Source organism: Mytilus californianus, unplaced genomic scaffold, assembly GCF_021869535.1.
Source record: "Mytilus californianus isolate M0D057914Y unplaced genomic scaffold, xbMytCali1.0.p SCAF_7, whole genome shotgun sequence".
Taxonomy (NCBI): domain Eukaryota; kingdom Metazoa; phylum Mollusca; class Bivalvia; order Mytilida; family Mytilidae; genus Mytilus; species Mytilus californianus.
In genome coordinates, this window is record NW_026262723.1 from 45,511,495 (window position 1) to 45,537,053 (window position 25,559).

General features: G+C 31.9%; 1 protein-coding gene across 2 annotated transcripts in view; it reads left to right on the forward strand.

The window, feature by feature from the left end:
* The window catches only part of LOC127709120 (protein bicaudal C homolog 1-A-like), a 103,378-nt gene that overhangs the window by 14,610 nt on the left and 63,209 nt on the right, over window positions 1-25,559 (forward strand). For both annotated transcript variants that reach the window (XM_052214470.1, XM_052214471.1), the window contains exons 2-3: window positions 4,444-4,487; window positions 6,651-6,720. In XM_052214470.1, the coding sequence (XP_052070430.1) occupies window positions 4,444-4,487; window positions 6,651-6,720 (114 nt within the window). The remainder of the gene's footprint in view (window positions 1-4,443; window positions 4,488-6,650; window positions 6,721-25,559) is intronic.

Consider the following 25,559-nt stretch of genomic DNA (forward strand, 5'->3'; position numbering starts at 1 on the left):
CAACACGTACAGTCAAACTCAGTTTAAAAGAAATCAGAGTCCGATGTCAGAATAGGTAACAGAAGAAACTTAGCAAAATGACAATGATCAACATAAATTAACAAAGGACTACTAGCAGTTACTGACAGGCCAGCTCCAGACCTCAATTAAACTGATCAAAAGATTATGTTGTTTATACATGTATACTTGTGAAAATAGTAAAACAGGATGGATTATACTTTCACCATGCTTCTGTTATCAGGTTTAATAATTCTAGATAGGAACTAAACTGACATTAAAATCTATTCTTTGAAGATGGTGCATAGCAGTAATAGAACATGGAAGAGATAGATGAGAAATTAAAGTCGGTTGTTTATGTTAGGTAACAGGTGGCAAAACAGACAATTTATATAATTTTACACCTGTAGATTTCATTAATATCAATCGATTCTTTGAATATGTGATGTACAAAAACAGGCTTACTAGTCCTATTAAGACACTAGAAATACCTCTCATGCCAGACTCTTACTTGGTAACAGACATCAAAAAAGATATCTTCTCTCTTATGGATTGACACAATTGTTTTGGATTGGGGTCTACAGTAAAACATGGAATAAATAATTATGAGGATAATACATCAAGCATATTTTATTTTTTCTTCACAAAACCATGGCCACTTTTCCACTAAATTGTTCATAATAACAACTGCTTAAACATTTTTTCTGTGAATGAGTCTAGAGAATAAGCTATGTTAAATGGAGAAAAAATTGAAAATGTAGTCTGCATTCCCTATACAGACAAATAATTAGATGTTTGTCTTGGTATGGCAAGATGACCTGAAATAAATATTGATTTGCACTAGAATAAAAATTTATTTTGCAACATAAACTCAGCATAATTCTCCCTAACAAGCAAATGGCATTAGAACACATTATTATAAACTTTTGCTATTTATCCACATTGTTCAATTCTCATTTCATAATAACTTGCATAACTCAGTCATTTCATAATGTGCTGAAAAAAGGATAAATCTGGTAAATATTAATGAGACAATTGCAATTTTATTTATTTTCCAAAGTATTTTCATACTTCTGATCTACATGTAACTGTCATTATATATTATATCAGAATAACAAATCATTATTTATATTCCAGTCCATGTATAACCTCCATATTTCGGGTATGACATATAATTATGATTGACAAATCTTACATTATACAGCTGAAATCAATGATTTTGGTATGAGTGCTGTGCAACAGAAGTATTTTCATATTAATATAAGAAAGGCAATAATTGATTGTTGACAGATTGTAATGAAGAAAGATTTGTTGTGAAGTGGTAATATATGTCAAAAAGTAACCAGTTTCAACTCCAATTTGGCTTCTTTTGAAATGATTTTCAAAAGTTCGGAATATCTTAGGAAAAAGGGTTCAAAGCTACTACTTTATTTTGTAGTTTGGATTGCAAGACATGCATGGTTTCAATGGTATCAAAGCCTTGGCCACTTTTAACATTTGCTGAAAATCTGAAGAATTTAACAGGCATGTTCTGTCACATAAATTTTAATGTAAATCTAAAATTAAACTCACTGTCAGTCATAACAAGTGTGCAGTCTCCAAATTAAAGGAGTAGGTTCATGGAGGGTTAAAATTGGCCCTAAGATTTTAATGTTTTGTTAATAAAGGTAAAATACAACAATTTTACACAGAATAGTTGTTTAATATACTACTCTCAATCAGAATATCTTCTTTTTTGGCACATCACATTATAATTTATGAAGTAACAACCCCTTAATTATGCATTATTTTAGTTGTATCGTCAGTTGTGGTCCAATTTTTCCACAATTTAAAGTAGTTTTTAGCATAATTCTGCGGACCCTTGCGGAGCACCTGAAGTTTTTGGTGGGTTTTGTGTTGCTCAGTCTATAGTTTTCTATGTTGTGTTTTGTGTACTATTGTTTGTCAGTTGGTCTTTTTTCTTTTTTAGCCATGGCGTTGTCAGTTTATTTTCAACTTATTAGTTTGAATGTCCCTCTGGAATCTTTCTCCTCTCTTTTACTTAGGCCTCAAGCCCTGATCCAGAAAATGTTTGCGTCTAGGGATTCAATATAATCATTGGGAGCCTTTTGGTTACAGAACATTTTGCAGAGTTTTCCTTTTAGTTCCAAAAAATGCACTAAATCATCATATTAGGACTATCTATCCAAAATATGCTGACTTATGCCTGTAATGTACTCTTATGAAGAAATTGGTTTTACCTAGCATTAATTCTTTTGAATGTGACCCATTTAAGAACTAAATTATGGCCTTTATGATACACGTAATGATGAAGATGAAATTCCATGCCATATTTGGTCAAAAGTGAACCTTGTCCTTTCACAACCAATTAAAACATAATTATAAATATTTTTTATAAGTTTAAATATTCTGTTATAACAGATAGTGTTACCTTTCTTATAAATTTAATAAAAACTAGTTTACAATTTTTTCTATTTGTACAGGTTTTTAAAAGTTTTTTTGAAAATTTCTTGAGGCAAATTAATATTTTTAATAAGTAAACATGTCACTTGTATTTTCAAGGATATAGGTATAAGAAAGACAGGTCTGGGCATACAATCTTAAGATAGACCAGAGATGTTTATTTAGTTATGGGAAATGATATAAAAGTCTTTTTTAATATATATTAACATCTAGAGAGTAGAGAAGCCAGTTTTTTATTTGTATTGGATATTTAAAAGGTATTTTTATTTCTCTGGAACGGAAATACGCTAGATTTTTGCCATATTTAATGGATGACACGTAATAAGAACAGACCTTTCAAATGCATGTTGTAGCAAAATTATACCTTTTTATATCTTTAATCGCATTTATTGATTAGCAAATTGTTTGTACAATAAAGAAGCTGACTTGTAAATTATAAGTAAACATTACAGATCTACAACTTTTTGATAACAATATAAAAAGGTTTGATTATTAAGCAATTTTATAGACTACTTGGTGGAATGTTTGTTGTAGAATTGATCCTATTGTACAGCTTGCATGTATACCTGTCACTTCAAAAAGTAAAAGTATATAAATAAAACCTCATTGAACCAAGTTGAAAAGACCAATAAATCAGCAAGATTGAAAACAAACAATAGGAAACTCATTGATTTGTGTTGTAAATGTTGGTATTTTAGCATTAAAACTAACACTTCCTGTAATTCTTTTACATTTGCTGCTCCTATTTAAAGACTTTCATAAGATTGTTCCAAATGGTTGTCATTTTAATATTGTTTATGAATATTATTTTAATGACATCACCACCATTTTGTCCTTCTGTTGACGACTATACAAGAGGCATTGAACTAAGTTCTCTTGTGGGTACTGTTAACCACATAAGATACAGTAACAGATATTTTGCCTTTGGTGAAGCAAGATCAACATATGTATTCTTTCATTGTCACACAGTATAAAAGGCAACTTACAGTACTGTTGAGAAAATTACCAGAAAATATTTTTGAAATTGAGTGCTTTTTTGACAAAGTTTAAATTTTTGACTACTTTTATTTGAAATTTTTGATCCAATTTTTGATTGCATATTCAGGAGAAAAACAAGTTGAATAATGAATTTATTAAAGTAGTATACGTAGGTGCAGAAATTTACTACAAGTCACTTTAGCACCTCTCAAATACTTTTTTTCTGAGAATCTTAAATGTGCATATAGGAAGTCATGCTTTTTACAATACATGGACACCTAATAGCTATTCTGACCAGACAAGGCTTCATTTTATATGTCCTGCACATCCAGACACACACTTGATAGTTTTCAAGCTGTGGAGGTATATATGTGACCATAATTCTATACCCCATGTACTGCGACACCCTTTAAGCTCTACTGTAATGATAATACTACTATTATTTGGAACAAATTCTGAAATTTTGTGATGACTACATATATTGTATACCACACTTAACTCAGTGATGAATGGATCATGGCAAATCAAATGAAGGGGATATCTGAGATTATGTTACATACATAAGAATAAGAAGCCTGATGCCTGATTGTAAATAACATGTGAAATCATAATGTAAGAAATAATTAGTCAAGTCTCAACTCCAGAGGAGTATAAAGCAAGTTTGTGAAAACTTAATACATGTATATAGTCATATGTTTTCTTTAAATCTGGTTTTTATGTCAGTTTTACCACTGTGAATCTGATGCAGATATCCAAGCTGTTGCTGTACTTATACTGATAAATCAGAATTTTATAGATCTCCTTCTGTACAATAAATCACAGTTGAACCAAGCATATACTCATCTTATGAAAGAATTACAATGTATTTTTTCACATGCAAAAGATGTTAGATTGATAAAAATAAAGGAAGGTCTGAACTACATGTAAAACAAAAATGGTGAAATCTTTCAGGGAAAAAGTGATAGCTATCTTTTGAATTACATTTGTACTTGCTTTTTATTACAGGTAGTGACCATGAAGAAGAAAATGCAGAAGATTTCTTCCAAAGGGTAAGGTTTAATATTGTGCTCTTATATTCATAACAGAACTACAACCATAAAAGGTTGACTGTGAATGACTACAGTTAATGATGTTTTATAAAAGATGCATCCATTGAACTATCTAGTACCTTGATTGCAGTACAGAAAGTATTTCATAAGTAAATTCAGAGGTAAAACTCACCAAAAAGCATTGAAGCATGAAAGATAAGTCAGATTTATATATTTTGTTGAAGGTTAATACAATTCATCAACTGGAGATCCTCCCTTATATTAAATTATTATATTATGTGATTGAGGTATCTTTGAAATTCACCTTTGATACTTTGATATATAAACTTAATTTACATAAAAAAACATGGGTAATTTACCTGCATGTTACTTCCCTAAAATCATCTTCACACCATTACAGGCTTCATGCTGGGACAAAGGTCCATAAGCTTAGACTTTTTGAAATATCGTTTTGGCTTGTAAGAATTTCTACTACAGACCAATTGAAACTATGCAAAGTTTTCCAAAAATGAGCGTCTGGTCTGCGTAGCAAATGTTTATCATGAAAACTGCACTAAATTATATGATTGAAGGTCGCTTGGTGTTTAAAACTGATCTTGGATGACTTATATAGTCCATGAAACATAAAAATGATACACTTAGTAGCATATAGTTCTGAATTCCTCAGTACACCCATCAAAATATTACCAATCAGTTTCTGAAAATTACATTACAATGTCATGCAATGCATGGCAGCTTATAGTTATAAATCCTTAAATTTGATGAAACCAATAGAAAATTGACAAAGAAAGATTTTGAGAACATGATATATATTGGTTTTGTATACAGAACATGCAGCACTATGAAATACTACAGTAGCAAAACAATTTGATGCTCTTCTTAATTTAAACAGTTGCTTGAAAAAAAATCTACAACAAGATACTTATATATTGTCAAAGATACCTATAGATGTGTTTTAATGTTTTATATTGTTGGAACGATGTCTCATAAATTGACTCATTGTCGAGTATACCCTACATCTCTCTTAAATCATTTGTTTCTCTAGTGGACCCAAAATTCCCTTCAAATATTCCCTGCCTGTAAATTTAAGTTAAGATTTATATTTTAAAACAGTTTACACCTCTCATGCTTTTAAAAGAAGAAAAAAATGGTGAACATCTTTTGAAATAATATTGTAACAACAATAGTACAAGTAGTTAGAATTTGAATTTGTATAAAAGGCAAATACTCTGTTATGAAGTTGCATATTTGATTAAAAACCACATAGATCTAGATATGCTACATCGAATCTCACTACTAGTTAAACTTTGTAAGTACAGGGTTTGTGACAAAGCTTGAAAAAGAGATAATTGAGTTTTATTTTCAACTCTTCTTCAGTCTTATTTATTGTTTGGCAGCAGTCCTACTTCTAGTTGTAAACTATATTGTTTCTGTTGTACCTGTAATTAGATAGCCATTAAGAAAGGGCTTAAATGAACATTTCATTGATTAGACCTTTTGTTGACATTCTTCAATAATAAATCAGATTTGAAAACCCAAATCTTTTTAAAGTATGGGGTAAGCTCTGCTATCAGTTGGTACATATAAGTGCCATTCAGTACTTGTGTCGGAAGTCTTTAAATAGACTAATACCCCCATGTTGGTAAAAATGTGACAGGCTTCTGTTTATTCGTGTACTTTAATTTGTTTGTATACATATTAGTACAATAAAATGTATTGCTGTGCATTGTACAGTCAAATATGCAACAGAAAATAAAAAATAAAATACACTGTGAAGTAACAGTGAATACATAAGAAAACAAACACAAAAGTAAAATGATGTTGAAATAATTTGAGAAGATAAATTCTTCAATGTTTTATGAAATAACATGTTGATATCTTTATATACATTTGCACATATATACAACTACATATTAAATCGAAGGAAATAGAAATGTAAATTTTCAGTTTAATGTATGTTTAATTATTTATAATGATAAAAAAAGAAATTATGCTTATTTAATAAAAACCTACTTGTCAATTTATTTCATTTACTTGTTCAGGAAGTTGTTATTTTCTCTACCAATATAAGTGTTATTTAGTAATCAAATTTTGGCAAAATCATTGAAAATATCACTTTTTATCAGACTTTTTAAGTTTTTATCAGATATATTGTATTTTCAGATTATGGAAGAATCCAATACTAGAATTACATGGCCTTCAAAGTTAAAAATAGGTGCAAAGTCCAAGAAGGGTAAGTAACTGTGTCAATTTGTAACAAAGAAATCTGAATGCAGAAATACTTTAGTTTCAAGATGGTCTTGTTTTTTCATGTCCAATTTCATTCTACACACAAAATACACATGACATCATCAGAAATCTATGCAGTGCTGGTATCAATATAATGTAATTTTTATGAAAATATTATGAGTGATGTCACCTTACGGCAGGTTTTCATTAGAGTGAAGGGATCAGATTAGTAAGGTGGTGGAATTATTGAAGGGTACATATATATTAAAATCATTCTATTTGCTTTATTTGCCTGTATGAAAAATTAGTCCCATGCATAGAAATATGAATTATGAAAATAGAGTTCTTTTGAAAGTATTTATTTATAGAATCAGATTCTATAGATTTGTAGTTATTTTTCAAACGAGTGCATGCCATAGTTCACAAATATTGGTAAAAAAAATACCAGAATCCACAAATATACTTGAATTAATAATAATTCTACAGTCAAGAGAGGATGAAAATAGAACGACCAAAATATCATACATAGTTTGATAATTGCAGACATGTCTTTGTTTGTTAATAAACAAATTGTTTTGAGGACATTTGTGGTAAGTTCAGAATTTTGCTTGACATCAGGTCACTGCAGGAACAGTTGTTGTGAGGACTGTTTGTATTGTGCAGAAAGATAGTTCATGGACGCCATGTAGCTCAGTCTAAAGATATAGCTGTCTATTTGTACCATTGTTTGTATTGTGCAGAAAGATAGTTCATGGACGCCATGTAGCTCAGTCTAAAGATATAGCTGTCTATTTGTACCATTGTTACTCTTATCATATGTTGAACTTCAGATAAAGATGATAAAACAAAGGCAATTAACAATTACATATGTAAATGATAACACAAATTGATAGATCAAGAAAATTCTATTTTAGAGGCATTGAATACATTTATGTATCTCACAGCTTTAATCTGTACACCTGGTTTTCAAGCATTGTCATTTGTAACATGAAGTTATTATTCAAATGAAGACTTTATAGCTGTACTTTTGATTCATTTTTCTTTTAAAAAGAGGATAAAAACTATTGAAAAAGTAATAGCAAACAACACTTAGTCGAGAGCATATTATGAAAACTACAATGTAAGCTAAGGCTTGCTTTGAAATCATAACTTGGTCATATATTTTTATGCCCCCGCCATAGGGGAGGGGGGCATTTAGTTTTTACCCTTGTCCGTCTGTACGTCGTTCGTCCATCTGTCTGTCCGTACGTCCCAAAATTGGTTTCCGTTCTCTAACATTGTTACTTCCTCCCATTTGAAAAATTTCTATCATCCTTAAGTTATGCCCCTTTACAAATGGAAAAATTGCTGGATTTTTTGTTTCAGTTCTCTAACTTAAGTTTTCCTCAACTAAATGTTATGAAACGTATACACAATGCTAATTACCACAAAACTCTGATCAAGTACAAATTTGGGTAGCGTCACTTTTACAGTTCTTGAGTTATGTCTCTTTATAACATTATATGCAAGCAGGCGCATCATCTGTGTCCCATGGACACATACCCCATTTATCTTTTAAAGTTTAAAGTTTTCTTCTTGAATATAAATTGGAAAGAAAATGTAAAGTTTTGAAATGAAAATAAAGCAGAATATCTTTAAATCAGTATTTTCTTATTTTGTCAGGGGATGTTAAGACAACATCAATCAATCATTGGTTGTACATGTTTTCATCATAATCAGAAAGTAAAATTACTTTAAAAAAATGACATAAAATAGCAAAGCTCCCTGACACTGGTATTTAAACAAGTGCATGTTATAATGAACCACTTCATGATAAGTCGGCTGTTTGTCTTCATCATTGTAGAAGGTTATCTTATCCCTGACATAACCAATACACATCACTATCATATCATATATATTTGGGGGCATACTGTAAAATGTGAACTTTGTAGCTACTTAGGTACAACTTTTTTCTGTCAATGATTCTCTATATTCAACTGAAATTGAGCCTGCATAAAAAATGGAAACGTATATTTTTAAGTTATGAGCATTAGAAGAATAGCTTGTTCTAACTTTATCAGTGATGACTTTATAAATAATTTCTTGTATAGTTTAAAAAAACCGTCTTTCCTTTAATCACATGCAGTACTGGTACTTGAAAAAACTGCTTCAATCATATGAAGTATGATATGGTTTACCTGCTCTATTTTTTGAATTTTTTGTTTAATTCTTAAGTTTTTTTTAAATTAACACTTTAGTGAATAAAATTGTCATCATGTTCAGTGGGCACATTAAAAAAAAGTAATTTTTAGGCAGTTAAGCTGCCTTATGCTACCACCCTAGATTTGTGTTCTTCCCACAGAATGGCGAAAAAAGTGCTGTTATTATTATCTAGCTGGCTAATATGTTATTAATAACTAATTGGGCACTTTTTTCATACTTTTAATTCTGGAATACAAAAAATATGACCAGAAAAACCTTAAATGATCGTCGAACAACCCAAAAGTTTTGAAGTTGCACATAGGAAGTAGTGCTCAATAGAAATTCGTATGTAGTTTATTTTCCCCTGTGTTTTTGGCTAAGATGTCAAAGAACAATTGTATGAAATATTTAATCGTCGAAAAACTCTAAAGACAAGTCGTTTACTTTTCCCAAATGACAAAAGTCGTAGGAATATTGTTTGTCGTCGATACTTATTAAATACGTCAGTAGTCTATTAATAAGTTGGCGGCAATTTCAAATTAGAAGACGAAATTTACGTATCTTTTAAATTTGGAGGATTCTGATGATAGAAAGGTAATTATTGTTAATCATGATATTCTTTTTGTTTGAGATGAGTGTTAATAAATTGTGTATTCACATTTGGATTTCATTATTTTGTATTACTCCGTTTTTCACATAAATGACCTTGTCAAGTAATGCACCAACATGGTGTTTACACTTGTTGAATAAAACCGGAAATCAAGAAGGTCTCACTAATTACCGACAAGAAGATTGTAGAGACAATAAGCGACAAGAAGATAAAACTTAGCGACAGGAAGAATGAATTTGCGATAAGAAGATAAATTTAGAGACAAGAAAGTTTATACACTGTTAGAATAATAAATTTATAGAAAAGTCAATTAATTACAGTTGATTATTTTCTGTTGTGTGAAGTTTAAAATTATGTTACATTTAGTAGCCGTCCGTACTTCTTGACGCTTCTTGTCGTTTCTTGTCGCTAAGAGACCTTGTAAATATGTCAAACTTGCCGAGACTGACAGTAGTATGTGATATACATGTATATGGATTTTAGACTCAGAAAGATCGTGTGATAATAGAAAGTCACAAGAAAATGTAGAAACCCCATTCATATATCACTGTATACAGGTACGGATGTCCGAAAAATGTATAAAATCAGCGAGAATCAAAAAAGAGCAAATGTGAATATAGGAAATATATGCGGATAAAAGAATTCGGTCTAGATCACCTTGATCTTGACATGAAGCCAGTGTCCTACTCTCAGGCACTTGTTTATATCCATGGGAAGATTTAGGAGCTCAAAATATACGTTGATATTGGGTCTTCCCATGCAAAGAAACAAGTGCATGTGGTCAGACTTTGACATTTCAATGTTTACGATATTTTTTCTAAACCAGAACTTTTTTATTTCTGGCCAATTTGGGCCTAAAAAAATCTTCATCTATGGCCCATTTTAAAGAAGATATATCTTTCAAGAAGTGTAAAGTCCAAGAATGTTTTACCAACCGTTTATTTATTCCAATATTGATATAGATCTCGAGTAACATCATGGACTTGGAGGGGGCGGGTCAAGGCAGGTCAATCAGACCTCACCTTTGACTCCTGTTATAGTTTGATTGTCTGATTTGTGTCATACATTTTGTACTGTAGAACTTAAATTGAACAAACTCAGTGTTCTCCACAGGGAAGCAAGTCAACGCACACTATTGCAAAGTTGTACCATGCCATTTAACTTATACCACTAAAAGTCAACTCAAATCAACATTAACCACTAAATTTTAGAATTCACAATATAATTCTGTCGGATAGACCTATCAGAGACCATGTGTCAACTTACAACAGAGGCAGACTAGAGCATACTATATTAAATGACATGTTCATTGTATGTATAAAATTGAATGAAAGAAATAGCAGTGGCGGATCCAGAACTTTTCATAAAGGGGGGGGGGGGGGGGGGGGGGGCGCTGACTGACCTAAGGGGTGGGCCCCGCTCCAGTTATGCTTCAGTGATTCCCTATATAATCAACCAAATTTTTCCCACAAAAGGGGGGCCAGAGCCCCCCCCCCCCCCCCTTGATCCGCCTATGCCATGATCCCATAATGATTTCTTTTCAAATTAATTGACAAAACTTGTGTAAATATAATTTATCATGATTGTATATTGTAAATAAACAATATAAATATTTGTATTTGTTTTTATTTTAGCTAGATTCCAATTCTTGGCTTTAATATCCTAGAAGTGACAAGACATGCATGTACAATACATGATACTATCTAGTAGCTGCATTGACTAGTCATCATAATAATTCCATGACAGCTATGAAATTCTAGACCTTTTTGATGTTTTAAATATAGTTATACATGTATGACATGTTTATCTACAGATATGATCGAAGTACATGAACTATGAAACTTTTTACCAGGTCTTATCATATGACGACTAGTCAGACAAATTTTGGTTCAGATTTCTGACAGGAATTTTTACAAAATTGCCAGGGGTTACAACACATGAATATTATTTTCATGGAGTTTACTGTAACCGTCCAGTTATTTTTAGAGGCTGTCTAATGATATGTCTGTGCAACTGTTACTATAAAATGTGGGAGATACATCGTATAATATGCACACTATTAATATATATATACAAGTAGTAACCCAGGTATCAGTTATATAAAGATAGTTTGAATACATATACATAATGATGATACAATGTGCAGATACATGAAATATGTTTTATAAAGTATGTAAGAAATGAAGAATATAAACATATTAAAAAAGACAGGCACAATATTTGTATGAAATTTGATGCAAATGTAATAGGTTGGACACTTAGAAGTACAATAATCATGTAAAAGAAAATTAAAAGCATTTCTAGCCCAACAATATAATCATTTTGTGTAATATGATATGTGCATGATAAACAATAAAATTACACCACCTCACATTGTTCCCAGTATTATTGAATCAGTTTTTGTAAGGATTGACACCTGCTGATCTGACTAAAAATGCTAATGTGGCATATGAAAACTCTTAGTACATATGGAAACTAAACTATACACCACTGTAGTGTATAAAACCTTAATTCTGACGACATTATTGCTGCATAAGTTAAATTCATTCATCAGGGTATTGAGAAGTTGATAGAAATAAGCATCTGTATGTCACATACGGCCTGTAACAATGAGCAAAACTCGTACCACATAGAATGAAGCTGTCAATTGCCTTGAAATGACAAATGTAAAACAATTCCAACAAGCAAACCAGCATCCTGATTTATGTACAAATCAATAATGAAAAACAAATATGATATACAGCAACAAATGACAACCACTGAATGACTTCGGACAGACACACACGTAAGCTGGCAGGGTTAAACATGTTTACTGGCGCCAACCCCCCCCCCCCCCCCCCCCCTTACCTGGGACAGTGTACATACATCTTCACAGACTTTCAATCATCGAAAGGATACATATTTTAAAGTAATTTAAAAATGAATAATAAACGTTTGAAAGCAAATGTTATATTGTTAGCGAAAAATGTGTAGGATAGTGAAAATCAGTACAGCACATGACAAAAAACAAATCTGAAAAATGAGATAAAACAAGCTATGACAATTTAAGCAACACTGCCACAGTTTTCATCATATTTTTGATTAACTGCCTATAGCACTTACAGTGCTTTGATTGTGAAATGTTGTTGGGTACATGTGGTGTGGAATCTTGGTAGCTAGGAAGTTGTCTTTGAAGTTAGTTAACATTGTTATTTAATATTTACCTGTATTAATCATCGACCAACAGTAAGGCTTTCTTACACATTTTCAGCATGGATTTTGTTTTAAGTGTTAGGTATATATTAAAAATAACTAAATATAATATTTGTTCCTCCTATTTCCATTCTGATATCTTGCACCACAATTATTCCTTGTCTGGTTTGCAAGAAAAAGAACAAAAATTGGTACAGTTCTGAACAATTTACAAACCACAGCCAAATTTTGGAGTATACCATTTATAACTAAGCTAATAAAGAATCAATTGTTACTGATAAGTTTTGATAGCTTTTACTTGCTTACATTAAACATTCAGTTATCTTGACATCTTTACACTTCAAGATTGCAGCATAATTAGCCTTGAGAATTTTGGCTTCTGTTTGGAATGAGAAATCAAGATATATATTTAAGCAGCATGCATTTTTAAAACAAAATGGTGACTTTCTCAGTTCAATGATTTAGGATGTTACTCATGCTTATTTTTTTGGTGAATATTTTGTAACCCCTCTGACTTTTTCCTAGGTTTAATCTAATGCTTGGAAATATTTTCCCAACAATTAACCCATGTTTTTATACGACCGCAAAAAAAATTTTGTGGTCGTATATTGGTATGACGTTGGCGGCGTCGTCCGAAGACACATTGGTTTTCGCACTCTAACTTTAGTTTAAGTGCACAGATCTCTATGAAATTTTACCACAAGGTTCAATACCACAAAAGGAAGGTTGGGATTGATTTTGGGGGTTATGGTACCAACAGTAATGGAATTAGGGGCCAAAAAGGGGCCAAAAATAAGCATTTTTGTAACTTCCAGACATAACTTGTGTGTTAGTGTATGGATCTCTCTGACATTGTACCACAAGGTTCCATATCACAAAAGGAATGCTGGGATTGATTTTGGGGGTAATTGCCTCAAAATTTTAGGAATTAGGGGCCAAAAAAGGGGCAAAAAACAAGCATTTTTCTAGTTTCATGACAATAACTTGTGTGTAAGTGTATGGATCTTTCTGAAATTGTACTACAAGGTTCCATATCACAAAGGGAAAGCTGGAATTGAGTTTGGGGGTAATTGCCGAAACGTTTAGGAATTGGGGGCCAAAAAGGGGCCAAAAATAAGCATTTTTCTAGTTTCCAGACAATAACTTGTGTTCAAGTGTATGGATCTCTCTGAAATTGTACTGCAAGGTACCATACCACAAAGGGAAAGCTGGAATTGATGATGGGGGTAATTGCCTCAATATTTTAGGAATTAGGGGCCAAAAAGGGGCAAAAAACAAGCATTTTTCTAGTTTCAGGACAATAACTTGTGTGTAAGTGTATGGATCTCTCTGCAAGGTACCATACCACAAAGGGAAGGCTGGGATTGATGATGGGGGTAATTGCCTCAATATTTTAGGAATTTGGGGCCAAAAAGGGGCCAAAAAACACATTTTTCTAGTTTCCAGACAATAACTTGTGTTCAAGTGTATGGATCTCTCTGAAATTGTACTGCAAGGTACCATACCACAAAGGGAAGGCTGGGACTGAGTTTGGGGGTGATAAATCATAAGGGGGTTCAAAAAATTTGGGGGGGGGGGGATTTTTTTTTTTTTCTTTTTTTTTTCTTTTATTCCTTTTTTTAGCTCACCTGACCTGAAAGGTCAAGTGAGCTTTTCTCATCACTTGGCGTCCGTCGTCCTGCGTTCGTCGTCCGTAAACTTTTACAAAAATCTTCTCCTCTGAAACTACTGGGCCAAATTTGACCAAACTTGGCCACAATCATCATTGGGATATCTAGTTTAAAAAATGTGTCCGGTGACCCGGCCAACCAACCAAGATGGCCGCCATGGCTAAAAATAGAACATAGGGGTAAAATGTAGATTTTGGCTTATATCTCTGAAATTAAAGCATTAAGAGCAAATCTGATAGGGTATAATTGTTTATCAGGTCAAGATCTATCTGCCCTGAAATTTTCAGATGAATCGGACAACCCGTTGTTGGGTTGCTGCCCCTGAATTGGTAATTTTAAGGAAATTTTGCCGTTTTTGGTTATTATCTTGAATATTGTTATAGATAGAGATAAACTGTTAACAGCAATAATGTACAGCAAAGTTAGATCTACAAATAAGGCAACATGACCAAAATTGTCAATTGACCCCTTAAGGAGTTATTGCCCTTTATAGTCAATTTTTTACAATTTTCATAAATTTTGTAAATTTTTGTAAATTTTTACAAAGTATTTTCCACTGTAACTACCGGGCCAAGTTCATTATAGATAGAGATAATAGTAAGGAGCAAGAATGTTCAGTAAAGTAAGATCTACAAACACATCACCATCACCAAAACACAATTTTGTCATGAATCCATCTGTGTCCTTTGTTTAACATGCACATAGACCAAGGTGAGCGACACAGGCTCTTTAGAGCCTCTAGTTTTCTTTTACAATTTTCCATTTTAAGTTGGTTATTTCTGATTAATATTTAAAAGCAAATAATAATGATATGGTAGGAGATACACACCAAACAGGATGTGTAAATTATTATACAAAAAGTATTGTGCAATAGCAAGAAATTTTCAATTGCACAGTATTGCACAATAGCAAGAAATCTTCAATTGCACAGTATTGCGCAATAGCAAGAAATCTTCAATTGCACAGTATTGCGCAATAGCAAGAAATATCCAATAGCACAATATTGCGCAATAGCAAGAAATTGTCAATTGTACAGTATTGCGCAATAGCAAGAAATATTTAATTGCACAGTATTGTGCAAAAGAAGATACTTCCTATAAATTGCTTATTTCTTGACCAATTTCAATGGGGTTTTATTCTTGAATTCTTGGGGTTCTTTAATATGCTGAATCTAACCGTGTATTTAGTTTTTGGATTTTGGGCCCCGTTTTTAAATTGGTCCACATTGAGGTCCAAAGGGTCCAAAATTAAACTTTGTTTGATTTCATCAAAAATTGAATTATTGGGGTTCTTTGATATGCCGAATCTAACCGTGTATTTAGATTCTTAATTTTTGGTTCCGTTTTCAAATTGGTCTACATTAAGGTCCAAAGGGTCCAAAATTAAACTTAGTTTGATTTTAACAAAAATTGAATTCTTAGGGTTCTTTGATATGCTGAATCTAAACATGTATTTAGATTTTTGATTATGGGCCCAGTTTTCAAGTTGGTCCAAATCTGGGTCCAAAATTAAACTTTGTTTGATTTCAACAAAAATTAAATATATGGGGTTCTTTGATATGCTGAAGCTAACCATGTATTTAGATTTTTGATTTTTGGGCCCCGTTATCAACTTTGTCCACATTGAGGTCAAAAGGGTCCAAAATTAAACTTTGTTTGATTTCATCAAAAATTGAATTCTTGGGGTTCTTTGATATGCTGAATCTAACCATGTATTTAGATTTTGGATATTGGACCATAATAGGTGAATGTCCAATTTGAAATTTTTAAGTTCTTAGACCACATTCATTCTGTGTCAGAAATTTATGCTGTGTCAAATATTTAATCACAATCCAAATGCAAAGCTGTATCAAGCTTGAATGTTGTGTCCATACTTGCCCCAACTGTTCAGGGTTCGACCTCTGCGGTCGTATCAAGCTGCGCCCTGCGGAGCATTTTATTCTCATATAAAAACAAAAAATCTTCTTAAATAGATTTCTAAATTGTCTAACATATTTCATTTTGGGGGCTGCTATAGCTTGTTATGCTGTGTGGTTTTGCTCATTGTTGATGGCCATACAGTGACCTACAGCTGCTTACTTCTGTGTCATTTGGTCTCTGGTGGAGAGTTGTCTCATTGACAATCACACCACATCGTCTTATTTTTATATTCTGTTAGATTATTTCTAAATTCTTGTTATTTATAAAGTATTCTAACCATATATTTCAAATGAAAAATCTTGAGACTCTTTTCCACTCCAATTTTCAGTTTTTAAGTTGTATGTATTTCAGAGTGGACATTTTCCCACATGGACTTTATGTACCAGTATTACACTTTATCTATTGGAAAAAATGTCATATATGAAAATTATATTACTTTGAATACCCTCTTTATGAAGCCATGTGGTATATTTTTATCCATCTATAAAGCCTTTTGGGTATAATGGTATACCAATATATAGCCTTTAGCCGTACAGTGACCTATAGTTGTTTATTTCTGTGTCATTTGGTCTCTTGTGGAGAGTTGTCTCATTGGCAGTCATACCACACCTTCTTATTTTTGTATTTGGAGTAATTTCTGATATCTCTTAATAAAACCATTGGTTATACACAAAAAAGTCATGTACTGGTATACTGCTATTCAGTGTCAGACTTTGATGTACAAATGTATACTGATCTTCCTCTTTAAAGCCATCTGTTATACTGGTATCCGACTGACATGTTATACCATTTCTGTTTATCTGTTTGCCCTTTAACCTTTTCCATAACATTTTCTCAGCAACTACTTCTGACAAAATGCATCTGTTTTATTGGATGCGAACAACCACAATGCCTAGAAAGAAAATTTTGTGTTTAGTGTTACATTACCATGTCCCCCATCTTCTTTATATTTGGTACCAAGCTTCATATAAGCTATATGTACCTGCTCCATGTGATGAATTCTGAGATATATTTTGCTCTTAATTTCCATTTGATGATATAACTATTTTGTAAGCAGGAATATCATTCAAGCAGAACAGAACTGTTTTTTTATAACATTGTTTGAAAGTATTGATTTGTCTTTAGATGATTATTTAAGATTTATTTATGCAGAGTGGATATTTAATGTGGTTGACAATACAATTTTTCAGACCTATGTTGAATGGAGATCACATGAGAATATTGTAATCACAGTTGTAAGAAAATCAAATGGACAAAAGAAAACATCACAAACTTGTTTAACATTCCAATTTTAAAAATTATTAGTTGTAGATTTAACCTCAGTGACCTGAAATGTCAACTTGACCTAAAAATCTATGCATTGTTTAATATTTAAGATTTAAAACTTGAAGATGAATTTATATACATAATGCCAAGTATATCTGATTGAAAATTTGAAAAAGAAACCTTGCAGTATTTATTTAAAAGGGACATTAATTGTTATTGTTCAGTATCAGGTCTTTAGATTCCAAATACATACCCCCAACTGGGGATCCTCTTGGGTATATGAATTAAAAGTTTTGGAATTATTTAAATATAAGCAAATATAAATTCAAGTAAATTTTGTACATGTATAATACATCATAGTTGTTTGTGTAATTTTAGAAATTTTGTTGTGTTGTTTCAATCAAAAATATATTTCCTTTCAATGAAGGATAACAAATGACATTTGGGGACACCCCCACTCCCACAAAAAATATAGAGAAAAAAAGGTGCCATAAGATTATTATGTTACAAATAATAGAAATGAAATTGTGAAATAATTTTGAAGTTTTGTGGCTGCTTACATTTTGTATAGACTAATGATCCACATTACATAATACAAAGATAAAACTTATATTTTACTACTTAACCCAGTAGAACACTCTATTTAATTGTATTGAATGCTGAATGTTTATAAACAAATTTGTAAAATATTTGTTGTTACTAAACTAGACCAAAGTATGATCATACTTACAAGTATTTACTATATATTATAACAGTAATCTGAATCAATATATAGATAAACAACTTTAAAAAAGATATACAAGTTATGACCAAACATGGGTAAATATTAGAAGCCACTGGTTATACCTCCAACAATCAGGTGTTAAAGAATAAACAAAAGTATTGATATTAAGTCAACTTCTTGATAGGGTTTTATATGCATAGAAATTTCTGTGAATGACTATATTTATCCTTTGAATAGTAACCATTTAGACTTCACAAATTCATGTTGGAAAGTAAAATTTTTGGAGAAAGTTCAGTAGCTGATCCAGGACTTTCTAAGGGGGTGAGGTTTCACAGGCAAGCTCCCAAAAAAAGGTGGTTATAGAAAAAAAATCAGAAAAAATATTTAAATTTTGGCCTTAAAAAGAGGGGGAAGGGAGTAAGTCCCCCTTAGATCTACCCTTGAAGTACTTCATTTTATCAACAATTAGAAGTTTTGTAACTTCATGTAACTTGATAGTTAAATAGAAAAAAAATTTAAGATGGCTTTAAATTGATGTAAGCAAACTATTAGTGATAGATAAGAAATGAAGTTATATATGCAGTACATGTACCTTTTGAAGAGCACACTTGTTATATGTAACTCTTCAACTGCCTTAAAAGTCATCTGAAAAATGACTGTTGGAGGTTGGTAAAGTTAGTGTTAATCATATACTGATAGTTAGGAGCATTTCCATGTCAGATCAGCTGATTAGTTTTCTGAAGAGTGTTAAGATAACTTACAGTTATTTATGAAACCACAAACATGTTTTTGCAGTTTATCTGAATTAGAAAATTCAATTATTGTCATTTCTTTGAAAATAGAATTAAATGCTGGAAAATTTCGTTAACTCCCAACATAAGATGTTTATCACTTAATAAAACAATTTATCAATATGTTTAATAAATAAAGTTCAATTTAGGAAATAAGCAGATAAAAAAGACTGAATCAGTGTATAATAATTGAATTCTGAAGCTTTTGTATAATATTCAAATTAATGTCACAACCAGTTAAGGTCATCAACAAGGGTGTAGCATTTCACTAACATCAATCTTTATGAAATTTAAGTAATTCTATTATTGTATATATATATTAGGTTCCCAAGTTAAGCTCAACTGTTTTTTAATTGTATAAAAGTTGAGACATTTTAATAATAGCAGAAATATATTGATGTGTTGTTAGAATTAACAATAAATTATTGATATCTATTTTCATAGGACAGAGAAAAGTAAATATTGATATATTCATTCAACAGAAGAAAAATGTTTTCCGTAGAAGTAAAAGTTTTATACATATATGCACATGAATAAAAGGAGCTACGAGGGTGAAAATAAATAAGACAGAAACTGAATATTACAATAAAATCAAATAGGGTATTTCATAAATTCTTTAATTTTTGTGGATACCAATTTTTGTGCATTAAAGAAAACATGTGTATTTTTGATTTCATGGTTTTGCATGAGACTGCACACAAGCCTATGGAAAATTGTATTTTGTTGAACATTTAAAATCCAGGTTCACCTGAACCTAAGAAATCCATGCAAATTGTGATCCCACGAATAATGAATCCAACATCATTAAAGAATCCTGTTGCACAATCTATATATAGATTCTGCCACTGCATCAAGTGTGATACAATATGTTTTAAGTTTTTAAAATTTATTATAACTGTCAAGTGGAGAAATATTATATTGCATGATATTCAGTGGTGGAATCTGTTTCTCTAATGATCAGGCATGGTCACCTTTTCTTGTGGTGTCACTATGGGAAATTTAGAGGAAAGGAAGAAAATTTGAAGTCATAATTGAATTTTTACCAATGAAGTACTGAGGTCAAAGATACCACACATTTAAATAAAAATAATCAACAGGTCAGGAAAAGTATAAATTGGCTAAGATATTACTTTATAGTAGGCATACTTGTGTTAAAACTTTCACATTAGCTTGGAAATTGTTTGAGATGAGAGGAAATTCTATTGTGAATAATTTCAATGAGTGTTTACCAGTTTTTTCGAATTTTGTAAACATTTTACACTTTAATTAAATATCTTTCTGATGTGTACAACATCTCAGCTGACTCATTCAGTATGTTCAATCTCAATGCCATATTTTTACAGACATGCTCCACTTACTAATCTTACACAATCTTTTTACAGACTCCTCAAAATGACAGAGATTTACTTGACAGTTTTTAATGACTACAACACTAGAAATACTGTTTATTTCCAAATGTCCAGTAACATGATCAGTTCTGTCATTGATATAAAAAAGATAAAACAAATGAAGAATATATGATCCAGTCTTTTATGTATAAAAAGGATAAGTTTAGAAGGAGAATACCTACTTGTAAAGTTAATAATTAAAAAAACTTTTAGATTTGAAATCTTCAAAATTGTTCTAATGTTTTGTATGCTTTGAAAATAAAGTTAAATGAAACCAGTACTTCATCATACACTCTTGAATGCTAAGTGGTGGGCATATTAGAATTTCAATTCATGAAATTGCCAGCATGGTTTTTTTTGTCTCGTCGCAGTATGGGAGACATAGGTATTACTAATAACTATCTTGCGGCGTAAACTATTTGTATAAAGTTTTATATTTCAGAAGGTAGAAGACCTGGATGCTTCATACCTTGTATGCAGTTACCTTATATTACAAAGTTTCTGTCTGTCATATGCCCATTGTCCTTGACCTCATTTTCATGGTTCAGTGACTGCTTGAAAAAAAATTACAGTTTTTTTTGTCATGTGAATTTCTCACTTATTATGTGTAATAGGATAACTATATTTGGTATATGGGTTCCTTGCAATGTCTACATGTCCGTCAGACAGGGTTAACCTGACCTCGACCTTAATTTTATGGATCAGTGATCAAGGTTAAAGTTACGTGATTAGGTTCGTTTCTCAGATACTACAAGCACAAGGTCAACTATATATGTTGTATGGAATGATTGTAAGGGGTACATGTCAGACTGGCAGGTACGTTTCATCTGACCTTGACCTCATTTTCATGGATAATTGGTCATTGTTAATTTTTTGTGTTTTGGTCTGTTTTTCAAGCACTGTAAGCAATAGGTCAACTATATTTGGTGTATGGAATGATTATAAGGTGTATATGTCTGTCTAGCTGTTGTCATCTGACCTTGACCTCATTTTCAAGGTTAAGTGGTCAATGTTAAGTATTTGTGTTTTGGTCTGTTTTTCAAATACTATATACTTTATACTAAAATTGGTGTATGGAATGATTGTAAGGTGTACATGTCTGTTTAGCCAGTATCATGACCTTGACCTCATTTCCATGGTTCATTGGTTAACATTTAGTTTTTTATACGCCCGTTTACGGGACGTATTATGGTATACCGTTGTCCGTCTGTCCGTCCGTCCGTCCGTCTGTCCGTTTGTCGTCAACATGTCGGACATTAACTCAAAAACGCTTTAACCAATTTGCATAAAACTTTGGTGAATTGTTTATATCTATTGATGTGAGCTCCATTTCGTTTTTTATAAATTTTGAATTTTACGTTTCTGAGTTATGGGGTTTTATTCATTAAAAAAAGGGGGATTTTCCAGTTTTCAGACAATAACTCAAGAATGCTTTCACCAACTTGCAAGAATTTGTGGTGAATTGTTTATATCTATTGACATGAGCTCCCTTTTGATTTTTATAAATTTTAGATTTTACGTTTCCCAGTTACAGGGTTTTATTTATAAAAAAGGGGGATTTTCCAGTTTTCTGACAAAAACTCCAAAATGCTTTCAGCAGTTCTTATGAAACTATGGTGAATTGTTTATATCTATTTAAGTAAGCCCCCTTTAGAATTTTATAAATTTTACATTTTACATTTCTGAGTTATGGGGTTTTATTCATTAAAAAAGGGGGGATTTTCCAGTTTTCGGACAATAACTCAAAAATGCTGTCAGCAATTCTCATGAAACTTTGGTGAATTGTTTATATCTATTGATGTAAGCTCCCTTTGATTTTCATAAATTTCTAATATGACATTGAGAATTAATTGAACTTTATTTGTTTATAGTCTGAAAACAGATTTACTAAGTATTGCGCAACAGCACAGTGTATTGCACAACAGCAAGAAATCTTTAATTGAATATAAATTCAATTCATATAACCAATTTCAAGTTCTTTGACTACATTTATTCAGAAACCTGTAATATGTCAAATATTTAATTACAATCCAAATTTAGACCTGTATCAAGCTTGAATATTGTGTCCATTTTTGCCCCAACTGTTAAGGGTTGGACCTCTGCGGGCGTATCCAGCTGCGCTCAGCGAAGCAGTTTATTATGTTTTGGTCTGTTTTTCGATTACCATAAGCAATGGGTCAACTATATTTGGTGTATGGAATAATTGTAAGGTGTACATGTCTGTGTGACAGTTTTATCTGACCTTGACCCCATTGTCATGGATCTTTAAGAATGTTAAGTTTATGTGATACCTGCAGTAAAACCTTGATCTTTAAGACTTTCAACATAAAATCAATGGTCAGTAAAACAGGTGAGACATTTCAGCGTGTGCACTCTTATTCTTATTAGAAATTGGTTTAGACAGCAGACATTTGGTATTCTTTGTAAAATATATACAAAAATAGTTCAGTGTACTTTGAATCTTTTCAAAGCTACTGTATGTGCTGGTGAGATTAGGGTTGTACCCAAGTTATTTTTATTTCTTTGTTGTTTTCTATGAATGTCTGTAAAGGAATGTTTGAAAACATCTTGCCCATAACTTAACTGTCAAGAACTTAGACATTCAAGATAATAGTCTAAATTCAAGTAGCAGCTTCTGATTAATTCAGACAGGCTTTAGCATGTTGTATCTTTTAAGAGACAGGGGGAAATGTTGCTTCATAGAAGAGGAAAGCATTTATATATTGTGTCAGTTCACTGTTTCAGAATCTAATGCATTATGGGTAATATTTTCAAAGCATAAAATTGAGAATGGAAATGGGGAATGTGTCAAAGAGACAACAACCCGACCATAGAACAGACAACAGCAGAAGGTCACCAACAGGTCTTCAATACATTGATATTTTATAGTGTGTCTTTCTATGTTGTGATGTTACACTATTGTTTCAGAAAAAGGGTGAAGGTTTGGTACCATTAAGACGTTTAAACCCGCTGCATTTGTTTGCACTTGTCCTAAGTCAGGAATCTGATTTTCAGTAGTTGTCGTTTGTTGATGTGGTTCATAAGTGTTTCTCGTTTCTCGTTTTTTATATAGATTAGACCGTTGGTTTTCCCGTTTGAATGGTTTTACACTAGTAATTTTTGGGGCCCTTTATAGCTTACTGGTCGGTGTGAGCCAAGGCTCGGTGTTGAAGACCGTACTTTGACCTATAATGGTTTAATTTTTTATACGACCGCAAAAAAATTTTGTGGTCGTATATTGGTATGACGTTGGCGTCGTCGTCGTCGTCCGGCGTCGTCGTCGTCCGGCGTCGTCGTCCGAATACACAATGGTTTTCGCACTCTAACTTTAGTTTAAGTGAATGGATCTCTATGAAATTTTACCATAAGGTTCAATACCACAATAGGAAGGTTGGGATCGATTTTGGGGGTTATGGTACCAACAGTTAAATAATTAGGGGCCAAAAAGGGGCCGAAAATAAGCATTTTTGTAACTTCCAGACATAACTTGTGTGTTATTGTATGGATCTCTTTGACATTGTACTACAAGATTCCATATCACAAAGGGTCGATGATGGGATTGATTTTGGGGTTAATTTCCTCGAAATTTTAGGAATAAGGGGCCAAAAGGGGGCAAAAAACAAGCATTTTTCTAGTTTCATGACAATAACTTGTGTGTAAGTGTATGGATCTTTCTGAAATTTTACTACAAGGTTCCATTTCGCAAAGGGAAAGCTGGAATTGAGTTTTGTGGTAATTGCCCAAAACGTTTAGTAATAAGGGTCTAAAAAGGGGTGAAAAATAAGCATTTTTTAGTTTCTAGACAATAACTTGTGTTCAAGTGTATGGATCTCTCTAAAATTGTATTACAAGGTACCATACCACAAAGGCAAGGCTGTTATTGAGCTTGGTTTGGGGGGGAAGGGGGGGTGATGAATCATAGGGGGGGGGGTCAAAAAAGGGGTAATTATTTTTTTTCGTTTAAGGAATAAGGGGAAAAAAGGTTAAAAAACTAGGGTTTCCATTTTAATAGACAAATAATTGAGTAAAGAACATTATTTAAAAGCAGTGTAAGGTTGGTAATTCAAACTCATTTAAATATCTCACCTGCACTATGTTTGAATTATGTAAATTGGAAATTTGCCAATTATTTTAGTATAATAAACTTCATTGGAAATTTGCCAATATAAAATTTTGCTGATGAAGGTTTTTTGTTTACCTTTAGTCTGACTATGATGTCATTTTCTATTTTAATAGCCTTATGATGTAGTTAAATTTTTTTTAATACTTTTATGATGTATTTTAATGCGCTTTTATGGTTGCAAATTTATTGTTTTAATATAACAAACTCCATTGGAAATTTACCAATAGTTTGTTTATTTTTAGCTATGACTATGATGTCATTTTCTATTTAATTTTAAGGTTACAAATTAATTTCAGTTTTAAATATTATTGTAAAATGTTTGCCCAAAACATTTATTAATAAGTGGCCAAAAAAGGGGGCAAAAATAAGCATTTTTTTAGTTTCCAGACATTAACTTGTGTTCAAGTGTATGGATTTCTCTGAAATTGTACTTAAAGGTACCATACCACAAAGGGAAGTGGGTCAAAAAATTTTTTTGGGGGGGGGGGATTTTTTTTCCTTTTTTTTTTCTTTAAAATTTTCCATTTTAAGTTGGTTAATTCTGATCACAAAGAGAAAGTTGGAATTGAGTTTGGGGGATAATTGCTCAAATGTTTAGGAATAAGGGGCTAAAAAAGGGGTTAAAAATAAGCATTTTTTTTTAGTTTCCAACAATTAATTGTGTTTAAGTAATTGGATCTCTGTGAAATTGTACTGCAAGGTACCATACCACAAACTGAAGGCTGGGATTGAGTTTGGGGGGGCATGATGTGTGGAAATTTTCCACTTAAAGTTGGTTAATTATTTCTGATTTAGATATAAAAGCAAATAATAATGATGTGGTTTGATTTTATCAAAAACTTAAATTGAAGTTATGTATATTGTAAATTTAGGTTACATTGGAATTTAAGAATTGGCTTTGGGGTAGGGTTATGGCTCAAACCTTTAAATAATAAGGGAAAAAAAGGTGAAAAAACAAGGGTTTCCAGGTTAATAGACA